The sequence below is a fragment of the Helianthus annuus genome, chromosome 11 (genome assembly GCF_002127325.2).
Source record: "Helianthus annuus cultivar XRQ/B chromosome 11, HanXRQr2.0-SUNRISE, whole genome shotgun sequence".
NCBI lineage: Eukaryota > Viridiplantae > Streptophyta > Magnoliopsida > Asterales > Asteraceae > Helianthus > Helianthus annuus.
In genome coordinates, this window is record NC_035443.2 from 54,112,383 (window position 1) to 54,128,193 (window position 15,811).

Consider the following 15,811-nt stretch of genomic DNA (forward strand, 5'->3'; position numbering starts at 1 on the left):
ACAATTGATACCTTGACAGAGCAACTTGATAGCGACCGCTTTCCCGCAGCGTAGCGCGGGTTTTTTTCCTATGAACTATTTTTGAAATAATAAAAAAACACCTTAGATGTATGTTTTGTAAAACCGAGAGGCTGACTTTTACAGTTAAACAATAATATTGGCAATGCTTCTTAGACCTTAGGGTGTAAATTGCATGTTCGGTTTAGTTATTCTTTTTTATTTTTCATTATTTTGTCCCAAGTAACTTTAACTTGTAATATTTAATGTTTAATTTAATACAAGTACTAGGTTAGAACCCCGTGTATTACACGGGTTAAATAAATATAATTTTATATACTAAATAAAAAAACATTAATTTTTAAAGACTTCATTTGTTACACGTGTCGAGTAAATATAATTTTATATATTAAATAATAAAAAAATATATCTTTAAGAACCTCGTTTATTATGTGGGTTGAGTAAATATAATTTTATATACCACACAATAAAAAAGTTATATTTTAAAAAAAACCCTGTGTATTCACGGGTGGAAGAAATATAATTTCATATACTAAATAATAAAAATTTATATTTTAAAAAACTCTGTGTATTGTACGGGTTGAATAAATCTAATTTTATATAGCAAATAATAAAAAAATGTTACATCTTTGAAAACCCTGTGTATTACATGAGTTTATCTATTGTTAAAAAATCTTTAAAATTATATCTTTAAGAAAAAAAATGTTATATCTTTGAAAACCCTGTGTATTACATGAGTTTATCTATTGTTAAAAAATCTTTAAAACTATATCTTTAAGAACCTCGTTTGTTGTGCGGGTTGAATAAATGTAAATTTATATACCAAACAATAAAAAGTTATATTTAAAAAAAAAAACCTTGTGTATTCACGGGTTGAAGAAATGTAATTATATACTAAATAAAAAAATAGTTACATTAAAAAAAAACTTCGTGTAATGTATGGGTTGAATAAATCTAATTTTATATAGCAAATAATAAAAAAATGTTATATCTTTAAAAACTTTGTGTATTACACGGGTTTATCTATTGTTAAAAAAATCTTTCGAAATCAAAATGGATTTTTTTATTGTTTTTTAAATTAGGTTAATACTATTTTTAATTTTTTGGTTTGATTAATAAGTTATTTAATATAATTTCTCATAGTTAACAATAATAATATTAACAATGAATAATATGCATGTTTATCTAGTGTTAAGTGAAACATTGTTTTTTAGTTTAGATAATATTTTACGATTTGAAGTTAAGTTTATTCCAATAATTTAGGGTTGATAAGATTTATATTAATTTAATTGATATTTAATAATTTAAATTAAATAATAAATATCTACAATTAAGAAAATTAAATAATAATTATCTACAATTAAGGATGGTCTAGAATAATGACAAGTGTCCCAAAGTTGGTTTCTTTTATTATATAGTATAGATACAACTTTAAATCAACACTTTTTAGGTTTTTACCAATTGATATGAATTTATGTTTGGTTTTTGTATGCTTTGACATGAATTTTACTGCATGTTAGTTATATTTATATATCCAACACATAATATTTTTGGCCTCGTATTGTCGTGGCTGACTTATATTGTTTAAAAGTAGTTTTTCATGTAGAATATCATGAAAATATAATATTAATTAGACATAAAGTTGAGCCCTTTTAAAAGAAATATACCAAAACCGATTGGAATATATTAGAAACAATACAAATATATTGAAACTCAATACATGACATTTTATTTTAACTTTGCTAGTAGAAAATAAGGTAAAAGTTGGAAATGACATGCTACAATTAGTAAAGTATAAAGGCATGTTTGGTTAAGCATTTTGAAATAACTTATTAATTTATTGACTTTTTGAAAAAGTCATAAGAATGTTTGGCAATGAGAGTGTATGTGAGGGGAAAAACCAATAAGTCAATAAGTCAGTCCATACTGATTTTTCCAAAAAGTCAATAAGTCAATAGATTGTTTCAAAAAGCTTAGCCAAACATGCCCTAAGTGTTATCGTTCAAATAAAAAAAGTTAGGGTTATTTAAATTTAAAATCCCGTAAATGTCAATTCTTTTAGCTAATGCTATTCAGATTATGAAATTATAATATAAAAAATACAATAAAAACTCTTTTTGTTTCAACGAAAACTCTTTTTTAACATAAGGGAAATTAAGATGAAAAATTAGAAAATTATTAAAATTATACATTTTGTGCGTAAGAATAATATTATATTATATTATATTATATTATATTATATTATATTATATTATATTATATTATATTATATTATATTATATTATATTATATTATATTATATTATATTATATTATATTATATTATATTACTAGCTTACAAACCCGTGTATTACACGGGTTGAATAACGAAAAATGTAAATTATAAACTCGTATATAATCCTTATTAATGAAATGACTTATTTAGATAAATTAGTAAAACAAAAGAACAGTTAAATTTCCGTTACTTGTACATGTGATTTGATACTTTATTAGTAATTATTGTTTATATCCAAAAAATATATTTTATCTTAACAAATATATATGGTCAGGTAAAATGAAAACTTCTACGAGTTGTGAGAACTTAGAGAACTCAACCTTACAAAAGGTTTTTTTTTTAATTTTTCACAGAGGGTGTAAATGAGCGGTTAGGGACTCAAGGTGTTAAACCTGTTGATTTTGGATTGAAGTGGTTAAAACCACTAAAACATAGGGTCTCAAAAAGTAATTTACTATTAATTAAATTTGAAATTATACATTTGATCTCTAACTATATTAAATAATATTATATACTTATTATATTATTTGATACATTTATATTTGTTATAGACAATTATTAATGAAATTTGAATTTAGACGTTTATCTCTAACTATATTAAATAATATTATACGTATTATATTATTAGATACATTTATATTTGTTATAGATAATTGTTAATTAAACTTGAATGTAGACGTTTATCTCTAACTATATTAATTAGTATTATATTATATTATATTTTGTGTATAAAATTAATATGTAATACTATTATTAAAAGGGATGAGGCACCAGAGAGTGACACGTGTCTAAAAAAAATTTTTGTTTATTAGTATAGGAAGATATTATATTATATTATATCATATCAGATCATATCATATCATATCATATCATATCATATCATATCATATCATATCATATCATATATCTAATTTGCAACATATCTATGCATTATGGTTTGTAACATAATGCATAATGGGTTGTACCACTAAAGACAAAATCGTATTTCATTTAAAAACTATAAATAATTTTGCGAGTTAACACGGCGCAACGTGCGTGTGTGGTTAAACATTTGTACGTTGCCTATTTTTTTTTTTCACATGTTCATCGTAAAGCTCGGGTCCTAGATTGACTTAGTTATTTTTTATTTGTTTAACGTTTCGATTTAATTTTTTCGCATTAACACGCTGCAACTTCAGTGTTGGTGATCGCTGATAGTAGTGTGGCATTGGTGTTCGCCCCCGCCGCAACGCGGAGGTGCTTAATACTAGTTATGTATAATAACAAAATAGAATGTGAACAGTATTAATTACATATTGCATCGTTTATTTATTTTATTAACTTTATCTACAAGATATTCATATACATTAATATTATATTACCTATAACTACAAATACTACGGAGGGAAATAGTATCAGGCATCTGTCTGGTACTTCCTTATTAGTCCAATCAAATTATGATTTTACCCTGTTTAAATTTACAGCTTTGCTATTATTTTTGTTTTTTTCGTCTCCGACAAATTACGATTTTGCCCTCAGTTCAAATTAACAATTTTGCCATCATTTTTCTTTCCCTGTCAAATTACAATTTTGACTCTAGTGTAAAATTACAGCCATTCGATTGTTTTTCTTTTTTTTTTTTTTTTACAAAACTATGATAGTGTTTTGTTTTAATTGGTTGACTCGATGTAATTTTTAGTCGTGCAAGGCGAGTTGCCTGGCATACGCTCATTTGCCCTGAAAAATTACAGTTTTGCCTCCAGTTTAAATTTATAGTCTTTTCATTGTTTTATTTTTTTTTAGCAAAAGTATGGTCGTGTTTTGTTTTAATTGGTTGACTTGATGTAGTTTTTTTTTTTTGAGATCGTGTTTGAGTCGTATGCACAAGTAACCGAAACACGGACGTACATGTTATAAGAGAGAAATATTTGGTTTAGTGCGCAAAACCTAGTTTTCAAACAAAACTAGTAGAAAAGGTTAAACATATGTTAGTGAAAAAAACGAAAATAGTGAAAACACACAAACTTGATGAACAAATCTATACTATATAATAAAAGAAACCAATTGAGGGACACTTGTCCTTATTCTAGACCATCATTAATTGTATATGATTATTTAATATTTTTTACATTTTAAAAATTAAAATGTTGTTTGTCTTATTTACAAGTGGCAACCGGTTGTAAAAGAAGTTCATAATGATAGTGGATAGTCTAACATTCATTTTACATTATCCGAATGTTGTATTAAAATATGGCTATGATGATTTAAGTTAAAAGAACAATTTTAATAGCGTCCTCAACTTTTTTGCTTATATCTATTGGTATGTTGGAAATCAACTTATTTGCGACTAATTAAAACGAGTCTGGAATCAATTAACTAATATATTTTACTCCCAAAATCGATCAAGTTGGTATGTAGAAATTAAAATCTTCATATATATATGAATAGTTGCTGAGCAGGAAGTTAAGATTGACACTTTAGCTGCACAGGATGAGATGTTATTGATGGTACCATAATGATTTGATCTTATAGAGAAACTCTCATAATTGTTTATTTTCATGGTCGATTGTGTAGCTAGTTATGACATAAGCTCTATTCAAGGATTGAATAAGGTATCCCTATGACTAAACGTCTAAGCTGTTTCACTATCTTTTGGACTATAAAGTCCTTGAAAAATTTTTGTGGGTGTGAATTGAATTAGTGATTTCACGCTTGTCCTTGATTGGTAATGGAACGCTCTTCCAAATGAGTTGACTCATGATACGAAACACTCATTTGTATTAGTGATTTCACACTTGTCCTTGTTGGTAATAGAACGCTCTTCCAAATGAGTTGACTCCTGATACAAAACACTCATTTAGTCCTTGATTATGCCTTTTAGGTTTTTCGTTGTTTATCATTTTGTTAGACTCTTCCAAGTGAGTTTACTCGAAATACAAAACTTCAAAAGTTGGATTTGGAAACAACTTGATCATGAGGTGGTCAGATGTTAACATAAGCCAACTTATGGAAGCTCATTTTTTAATCTTCTATTTGTAGTGTAATTTACCTGTAAATTTATGGTTTCTATATTAGAGATAACAATATTAAATAAATATTTGTGTGTACAAATTGTAATTTGTTATATTTTCTGTATTATTATTGTAATATTTCTCAAGTATATATATAAAGTCCAATCCACTTTTTACATTGGTAAATCTAGCTGTGAACCCGTTGTTGAGAAGGAGGCATTAGCAAAAGATGTAAGAGTCTCCTTATGTAACATAATGGCTGGTTAAAAAATTCAAAACAACAATTCTTGACAAAGTGATTACTTTATCTTAACATTTTACCATTATAAGTGATACTCTCATAATCATATCAATATCTTCATCATCGCCCAACTTCAATTAAACAGTATTAAATTAATAAATAATATCAAATTTACATAATTTGAAAAAAAAAAATATCTTAACCCGTGTATTACACGGGTAACTAACCTAGTCTATACTATATAATAAAAGAAACCAATTGAGGGACACTTGTCCTTAATCTAGACCATCATTAATTGTATATAATTATTACTAGGTTAGTTCCCCGTGTGTTACACGGGTTGAACAATTTAAACTATATAGTATAGATATTTCCTGTAAATGCAAAACAAAGACAGAGACATTTACATACCATATTGACATAAATGAGTTAATATAAATGTAACCCATCGTACATATTAATTAATGTCGTAGAGTTCGATAAGACGGCTCTAATGTCGGTTGAATGAGGTCAATCAGAGTCTATTTGATACCCTTTGTACGACTTCTTATTTTTTAAATCTTTGTATTTGATTCTAAACCTATTATTAATAATATATATATATATTATATATATATATATATATCAATAATATATTTAGTCAAACATATTAATATTATTATGAATTTCGAAACTTGTTTAGCTAGGATTTAAGATTCTATGGAAGTTTTAGTTTAATAATAGGTTATCTGTTATTGAAGTAATAATAAGAATTTGTATTAGATTATATTAAATATTATTATTATTTTTATTAGATTAGATTAAATATTATTATTATTAGTATTATTAATAATTTTAATCAATTAAATGAGAGAATGACAAGTGTCTCAAAACAGATTTCTTTTATTATATAGTATAGATTTAATTTAAATTATTAAATTTAATACGTTTCAAACATTTAAGAAATTACGGATAAGTTCCATAAAATATCTTATTATTTATTTATATTTGCTAGTGATTTTCGCACCACTTTTACGTGTAACATGTATTTAAAGTTAAAAACAAATTCTTATTATTATTATTACTATATGATAATATTACAAATGAATGAACAGTAGTTTTATATTATTATAATAACCTATTAATACCGGTATCAAATTTAGCAAATCGGGTGTACTTTCGTTACCTGTTCGACACCGATATTCACCGGTTTTACCCTCAATTACCAGTGTCGTACCAGTACCGACCGTTACCAAACCGTACCGTACCAGATATATTTCATACAGGTACCCACTTTTGGGCCTATATATTAAAAATAGAATTAAATCAATAGTAACATCACTAAGTGATGAGCAAATGGTATCGGGTAATGGTACCGGTATGAAATTTAGCAAACCGGTTGTAATTTTGGTACCGGTTCGGCACCGGTATTCACCGGTTTTTATCCTCAAATATCAGTGTTGTACCAGTATCGACCGGTACCGAACCGTACCGTACCAGGTATATTCAGTACCGGTACCCACTTTTGGGGATTTCGGTAACGGTTGGTACCGAGCTCATTAAATCCTGTAGCAACGTAACAATGCAAGTAATTGCAACGTTTAGATTACTTTTCATACACACAGTAAGTAAATTGTATTTCATTTGAATGAAGTTTTATATACACAACAACTTATTTCGCTTCCTTTTATGTCTTTTTCTGTAATGAATGAATTATAGCATGTAAAATTAACTTGGATATTTAGATTATTGATGAACAAATCGTATCAAATCCTGTAATCAAACCGGTATCGTATCGGTACCAAATTTACTATACCAAATCATTTTCGGCACCAATTTGGTACCCACCTTTTGGCGTTTTCAGAATCGTTACTTTCGGTTCAACACCGGTCTAGCACCATACCTGTATTTATTGATTTTTACCTTCAAATACCATACCGTATTGTACCGAGCATTTTCGGTGCAGGTACCTAATTTCGATGATTTTCGGATCGGTACTTTCGGTGCCGTTACCGGTACCGAGCTCATCCATATTTTAACGTGTTAGCACCGAAATAACTGAACTGAAAACAACCGAATTTCCAACGTGTAGGATGTGTGAGATCCTATTATTATATATTAGGTTATTTAAATTTTTTTTTAGAACGGAGTGACTATCCTTACCATGTCATTTTTATTTATTTTTAATATTCGGTAGCTGCTTGCCATTGCTGACACGCATTTTGCAGTCATTGGGTCTCCACCGCAACGCACGGACATAAAATCAACTAGTTCTTAAGGGTGTAAGGGGTGCTCACCTAATAGGTGAGTCCCCCATCTTACACCTAACCAATCACATGGTGCCACGTCAACTCACCTAATACACTCCCCTAATTCCCCTTTTTGATGGCGGCACTCACCTATTAGGTGAGTTCAAAATTATTTATTTTTTTTTTTGTTGATGTTTAAAAATTTATATAAAAGACATTTCATTAAATTTTAAAAAAAAATACATTCAAACTAGAAAAAAAAAACACATTCAAACTAGAAAAAAAAAAGACATTCAAACTAGAAAAAAAAAATACATTCAAACTAGAAAAAAAAATTACATTGAAACTAGAAATCGCATGGCCACCCGTACTTGTTAGCGATTTCTCGCTTTCGGGCGAGGATGATCGGCAACATACTTGGCGGAACATCGTCGTGCGGCTTAAGGAAGGTTTTCATATCTCGATCGTAATTGTAGTTTTTCATCGTCTCGATTTGTACCGATATGAGCTCGCGAGCCTCCGACTCTCTTTTTTTCCTCAATTCGATCGCCTCCAATTCTACCGCTTGCTTCGCTTCTTTCATGGCGGTGTACACTTTGAATTGTGCCGCCAACTCGGCCGAGCTTCCCTCGGACGATGTAGCTTGACGCTTGTCTCGCCGTTGTGGTCTTTGTGGCGAGGGATCTTCGTTCATATCCGGGATTGAAAAGTCTACGTCAAAGGGCTTTCTTTTATGTGCCGAACCTTCACCTTCCTCGCCCATCAATGGGACTTGTGCCCATTTCTCGTGTTTTCGAACGACCTCCCACGCCTCGAGGTGTTGAAAACCGCTTGGAAATCTTTCTTTAAATTCTTTTAACGCGACTTTCATCACGTCGAGATCTTGACATCCACTTGCTCGTGTGCGATCCTACATGTTATAAAATAAAAAAAAAATTAGAAAGTGTTAAAAAAGTATGAACTTAGAAAAAAAATAAAAAATATGCAATGTTAAAAAAAATATAATTTTTACCGCTTGTTGGTATAGGCCGTTGAAAAAGTTTATTTTCGAATGCATCGGGTTCCATTTAGACCGTACTTGATGAACGGTCCGGTTACTTCCACCGACACTTTTGTTATAGTGCTCTAAAATTTTACCCCAAAAACTTTCGCGACTTTGTTGATTGCCCTTTTTTTTGTTGGTAGAACAATGTACCCACGCCTTCGCCAACGCCTCTTCTTGTTTTTTTGTCCATTTTTCGCTCACCGTTTTCCCTTTTTTTTCTCGAGCCTCGTCTTCTTCGTTGCCCGCTTCTTCGTCCACATTATATTCATCTTCCTCGTCGTCGTCGCCCAAATTTTGAGTTTCGGGCACTACCTCATCGTCCTCGTCAATAGGTAGAGGACGTTCGACATTTCCTCGTGTAGAAGGAACTTGTGGAGAACGATAAGCATATGGGTCGAAGGCGGGGATTGAGGAGGAGCGTCCATTGATAGCAAATTTTGAAAATAGCCGAAATTGGGTTGTTGGGTGTTGTAAAACGAGGGGTGTGGAGGTTGTTGGAAATAAAACGGGGGTTGTGAAGTGTATCCGTAAGGGGGTTGTGGTTGAGCATTTGCACCGCTCGAACCATCTCGAGACGGTTTCGATACCCGCCCCTTATTTTTTTTCTTGGCCTCGCGGGGTCGGTTCTCCATTGCTCGGTGTATAAAAAATAAAAAGTGGATGGGGTTTGGTTGGATAGTATAAAAAATAATGGTTGTGGTTGGAGAGTTTAAAAAAATATAGAGAATGAGATGGGTTGTGTATAAAAAAAGGGTGAGAATGAGATGGGTTGTGTATAAAAAAAGGGTGAGAATGAGATGGGTTGTGTATAAAAAAAGGGTGAAAATGAGTTGGGTATTTATATTAGTTTAAAAAAAGTGATTTTTTTTTTATAAAGAATTCGACCGTTCAACGGTCATATCCCTCGAACGATGTGCAAATTCAAGCGGTAACCCCCCACCCAAATTGAACCCCGATTCGGGACCCCGCGGGGATGGCGGCGGTGTTCCCGATCGGGGAAATCGTTCACCGCACCACTCCCCGATTGCGCCCCGTACACCCTAAGAAAAAGCAAAAAAAAAATAAAAATAAAAATAAAAATAAAACTTGAAAATAAATGTCTTGAATACGTCCACAAGTGAAAGAGGCAAACTATTTTATTTTCTTTTAATAGAAACATGAGAAGAAAATTTCGACACGCATCTGCCCGTGACAATCCCCTGCCGGCTTTCTTACACAGACATAAACCTTCCGAAATGACCAAACTACCCTCACCCAATTCAACTTTCAAACCCGACAAACAAGGACACAACCGTCCACAACCCCCCTCTTTCTCTCTCTAAAACCATTCCTATAACTTCCAACTGCCGGCGAGCCTCCAGTTCTCCACTTCCAACTGATTCCAACAATCTCAATCTTAGTTTAAATTTCATTTCGAATTTGAATTTCATTTTGAGTTTGAATTCGAATTGTGTGTGTGTGTGTGTATGGCGTCGTCGAAGGTGATGGCGTCATCATCGCCTGCAAATCAGGATCTGCAACGTCATATCTCCGATCACAACAACGGTTTAATCTCGATGAATATGGACGATCTGTTAAAAAACATCTACGACGGTTCACCTCCGGTGCCGGAGAATTTCACCGCCGGTGATGATCCGGAGATGACGCTAGAAGATTTCCTCACAAAAGCCGGAGCTGTTAGAGAAGAAGATGTTGTGAAATTATCTCCGGTGGTTGCATCGGAATATTCCGGTGTTATTGATCCGGTTATTTCTTCCGGTACGGTTGTTGGTGGTGCGTTTGCACAGCAGCAGCAGCAGCAGCGCATGCAGTTTAACGGCGTTAGTAACGGCGGTGGGAGGGGGAAACGGAAGGTAGTGGTAGAAGATCCGCCGGTTGATAAGGCAACACAGCAGAAACAGAGGAGGATGATTAAGAACAGAGAATCTGCTGCTAGGTCAAGAGAACGGAAGCAGGTTAGATTAAATTGCTATTTAATCTAATCTAATCTGATCATTATGGATTTCAATTGTGTTGTGTTTGTGGAATTATAGGCTTATACTGTGGAATTGGAGAGTTTGGTGACTCAATTGGAAGAGGAACATGCAAGATTGTTGAAAGAAGTGGTATGATAATTTTTTTTTTATTTTTTATTTTTATTTTTTTACAATGAAGCATGATTCTTATTGTTTTTGTGGTTAATAAATCTACTTGCAGGATGAACTGAATAAAGAGAGGCTAAAGCAGGTTAGTCATCATACATCATTTTCCCTTTATTCTTGTTCTCTTGGATTCCTAGTTGTTCTCTAGGTACTTTAAAGGTCATGTTTACAGGGTGGTGGGTTGACATTTTAAAAATCGTGTTACACATATGAACCTAAACACGGATTGTGTGTTTGCGGGTTGATATGTACATCCGTACATGATCCGTTTAACAAAAAAGGATTTCTTTTTATACTTAAAATTTTGAATTTACCTATTATTTTTATTTTTCTTAAGCAATTATGTTTAACGTGATTTATTTTTACACTTTTTAATCTTGACATTAAAAAAAAACCCAAATGGGTTCATTTATTACATGTATCACATTTTAAGAAATAGAATAGATGGGTTGACACAAACACAGCATGTTTGGAGGTTCGCCCGAAACTAACCCGAACTCGTTTGGACTAAACCTAAACCTAGGAATTTTGTGACATATTTTCGTGCAATAGTAGGTATTCACACCTTTACCTTATGGTGATAACATATATTACATAAAGAGAGGAAACTTGAGGGCTAGTTTTAATAACCATAGGTAGACAATCTAAGGACCAATTAATGGTGGTTGAGGAATCTAAAACGGATTGTCTCTATTAAATTAGATTTTCAGAAATGATCAAACATAACTTAGGAGGACATGTTTTCAAACAAATTTGATCTCAAAATCCAGTGGAATTTCGAATGGTATTGTTAGTCTAAAGAGTAAAGACCACATGGTAGGGCTGTCTCCCAAAACATATCGAAAATTCATGACAACGACCAAGATTTATATTTAAACTTATCTGTTTATCGTTTAAGATTTCTGTGAAAAACATATTATTTATTTCAAATATCTAGTTAAAAATGTTACTTTCACCTGGTAATGATAATTCTGATTCTTAAGTATGCGGTCAATAGCGTGCTATACCACTGCTATAGCGCTTAGCGGACATACGAACCCATAGTGGTCCCTTATAGCGGTCCCGCTATTAGCGCTGCTAAATCCCGCTATTTTAGCCGAAAAGTAAGGTAAAGCCCACATTAATCAACTTTTTGTTTATAAATAAACCCAAAAGTAAAGGCCCAAACCCAAAATTAAACCAAAATCGAGACCAAAAGTCTTCATTCGTTTCATTATTCAACAAAATTAAACTTAAATCTCTAAATTGTTGGACTTCCTTGGTTCTATTTTGATATTACTACTAATACTAATATTTTGCAGGATAATGTGATATTACTATAAATTTTGATATTATTATTTGTATTTTTCAATATATATGTTTATATATATATAAACACATAAAATATGCATGGTATAAAAATTACCGCTATACCACCGCTATAACCTATATATAATATAGCGGATCTTGACCGCTATTTGATTTTGGACCGCTATCATTGCATAGCTTAAGATAGAGATGGGCCACTCACCAGGAAATTACTAAAATCCATCTTAAATGAATAAACGGCAATGGGTTTACAGCTTGGTATTAAAAAGCGCCCTGAGGTGCAAGATGATCGGGGAAAACGCCTTAGGGCCTTGAGGTGGCGCTTTATGCACATGTGGGTCAAAAATTAAGGTCTAGAGGTTATATGTAAAAAAAAAACAAAAAGGATGAAGCGTTTATAAATGGTTGGTTACTTGATAAAGAAAGGCTGACACGTAAAAGAGATGAGTGATATGCAACCGTTGGTTGTAGATAAACTATAACTCATTCAGTTCTACATAGAGCAATGTCTAGCGTACCTGAAGTTGTTACCTCTCGCGCGTTGGCTTTCGGGACCCTAAACACCTCGGTGTGGTCGCACTTTGTGAAACCAATCTTTTGATCAAACCTTTCAATGGTGGTCGTTTAACCACCTGATGTTTGAATAATGAAAGTATGTCACTAAACTTTTCATAGCCAAGTGATAGTTTACCATATAGATGGTGACCATAGAACCAAAGTTGGTTTCTTGGTGGCATCTGAATTTAATTAGATGATTAAAGAACTTTCCATGTGTACATGAGGGAAGTTCCATGTCTGGTATTAACAGGCAAGGTGGGTTTTGTTTGTTTGTTGGGTGGGTGGGTGCTTTCATGTTAATGCATGATACATGCACCACCTCCAGGGGCCTACCCTAATCATGTTGGTAACTAAATTGCCCGAAATCTTGATGTTTTTGTAACCGGTTATCAAACCAGCAATCTAACCGATAACCGGCCATTTCAAATGAAGGCCCGGTTTGCCATATCCAACTGTTCCAAAGTCCAACCCCATAACCAGCCATTTCAAATAAAAGCGGTTCAAAGGTACTCAATTAGAATAGTCGAATTGTCTAATTATAAGCTATGCAGTTAATTGATATATCACCAATTTTCGACTTAGTTCTACCCTTTATCTTTCTTCTTATTGTTGCTATTAGTGTTTGAAGTGTTAATCAGTTCCTACTTGCTACACTTGTTAGTGTTTTGCAAGTTGCAAAAGGTTAATTTGTTAATGGTAGGAGAGCATACTTAATTTTTAGTGTTAAACTGTTAATATATAAATTCTACATGATATTAAAATTACCGATATCCTACCGCAATAACCTATATCTCAAATATCGATCCTTGACTGATATCCGATTTTTACCGCATTAACTGCTTAGATTATAACAGTGCTAAATCCTCAAGATCTCAAACCACAAAGTTTTCAATAATTTATGGTCGTTTTAAACATATTCGTTTTGATTCTTTGTGCAATTCAGTTAATGGAGAACCTGATGCCAGTTGCGGAGAAGAGAAGACCACCAAGACTTCTTCGAAGAACTAACTCCATGTGAACGTGTGTATGGTTTCTTATTCTAAATTAAACGTCTACAAACAAAGTTAAGGTAAAAACAAAGGTTCGACCTCTTGGTTCTATGGTTCGCCTATTGGTAAAGAAAGAGAGGTGAGAAAGAAGTAAGCAGGTTGTGACCTACTTTTCTGCTGTTCATAGTTGTTAGGGGCCAAAGATAGCAGCAACTCCTGAACCATTAACTAATTTACATGTTACAAATATCTAAGGCCTTAGCAATGTTTGTATTTCATGTGTTTATACAAGGGATTTAATGCTCTTTGAAATTATTTAATTTTATATTTATTATAAAATATTATTTTGGGTAAACAGTTATTTTTTACTTCCTAGCTTATCTAGAGATGTTAAATATGCTAGCCTAAGAAAAAAGTCAATTTAATTCATAAACGGGTCAATTTAAGTTGTGTTCAATCTCAAAACACGTAAAAGAAACTAGCGGGTTATGTTGCACGTTGCGTCGGCTCAATTTATATTGAAACGTGAATTAAAATTACCATGACACAATGGTAATAAAGTAAAAAGATACTGTATTTCACCAATAAAATGAATAACGAAGCTTACAGATAAAAATAAGCATCATGGTGTATTTTAATGAAAAAAAGGAGGCATTATATCTATCCGGCTTAGTTTTTAATAAATTATTATATTATATTATTATACATATCTATATCTATATCTATACTATATAATAAAAGAAACCATTTTGTGGACACTTGTCATCATATTAGGCCATGTTTTACAGATAATTATTATTTATTTTAAGCTTTTTTAATTAATTATAAATAACCCTCCTACTAAATATTATTTAGTTTAATCTCTTATAAATAAATTATTATTTAGTTTAATGTATTCTAATTAATTATAGATAACTCTCCTACTAAATATTATTTAGTTTAAATTTAATCTATACTTCTCATTATAATATTATATTTTACCGAATTTTTAAATATAATTTATATTTTATCACTCAAATAGCTGCTTATTTGCTTTTTGAATAACATGTTTGACCATTGTATCTTCTTTTCAATAATCATCTCTGTAATCACCATATGTCTATATCTATGGCGTACCGAGTACATCGTATCTTCTTTTCAATAATCATCTCTGTAATCACCATATCTATGGCGTACCGAGTACATCCATTAGTTTTTTTAAATATAATTTTGTTATTATTTGGTATATAAAATAATATTTGTTCAACCCGTGTAATACATGGGGGTTTTTAAAGATATAACTTTTTTATTATTTGGTAAAAAATATTACATTTATTCAACCCGTGTAATTCACATGATTTTAAAGATACAACTTTTTTTTATTTGGTATATAAAATTACATTTATTCAACCCGTACAATACATATGGTTCTTATAGATATAATTTTTTATTATCATTAAATTACATTTATTCAAACCATGCAATAAAAGAAGTTTTTAAAGAATATTATTTTATTATTTAGTATATAAAATTCATTTATTCAACCCGTGTAATACACGGGGTTATAACCTACTTTATATTTATATATATACATATTAAAAACAAAGTTTCTATGAACAGTACACAAAATATTTTTATAATATTATTTATCATTTTAATTATTTCATTATTTTATTACTTAATTGATTCCATTAATTAACTGTATAACATTTATGAATTTGGTGAAGAGTAGTTCATCTACTTTAAGTGAAATCAAGATTTTGTATTCGTTTTAAAATTATGATTTTGCCATCAGTTTAAAATTACGTTTTTACCTCTAGTTCAAAATAAAATTATGCTTTTGCCCCAGTTAAAAATTATAATTTTGCCCTCGGTTCAAAATTACGATTTTGCCCCATTTAAATTTACAGTTTCGCCATTAGTTTTGTTTTGTTCCTCCTAACTAAATTACCATTTTGCCCTCAATTTAAATATACATTTTTGTAATCGTTTTTGTTTGCTTTCCCAGTAAAATTACGATTTTGCCCCCAGTGTATAACT

At 31.2% G+C, this 15,811-nt stretch overlaps 1 protein-coding gene across 1 annotated transcript; it reads left to right on the plus strand.

The window, feature by feature from the left end:
- Positions 1–9,919: 9,919 nt before the first annotated feature.
- On the plus strand, positions 9,920–14,147 carry LOC110890308 (bZIP transcription factor 12). Its single transcript, XM_022137901.2, has 4 exons — positions 9,920–10,751; positions 10,830–10,901; positions 10,993–11,022; positions 13,747–14,147. Exons 1-4 carry the CDS (start codon positions 10,263–10,265, stop codon positions 13,819–13,821), a joined length of 666 nt encoding a protein of 221 aa, XP_021993593.1. The 5' UTR covers positions 9,920–10,262; the 3' UTR covers positions 13,822–14,147.
- Positions 14,148–15,811: the final 1,664 nt, after the last annotated feature.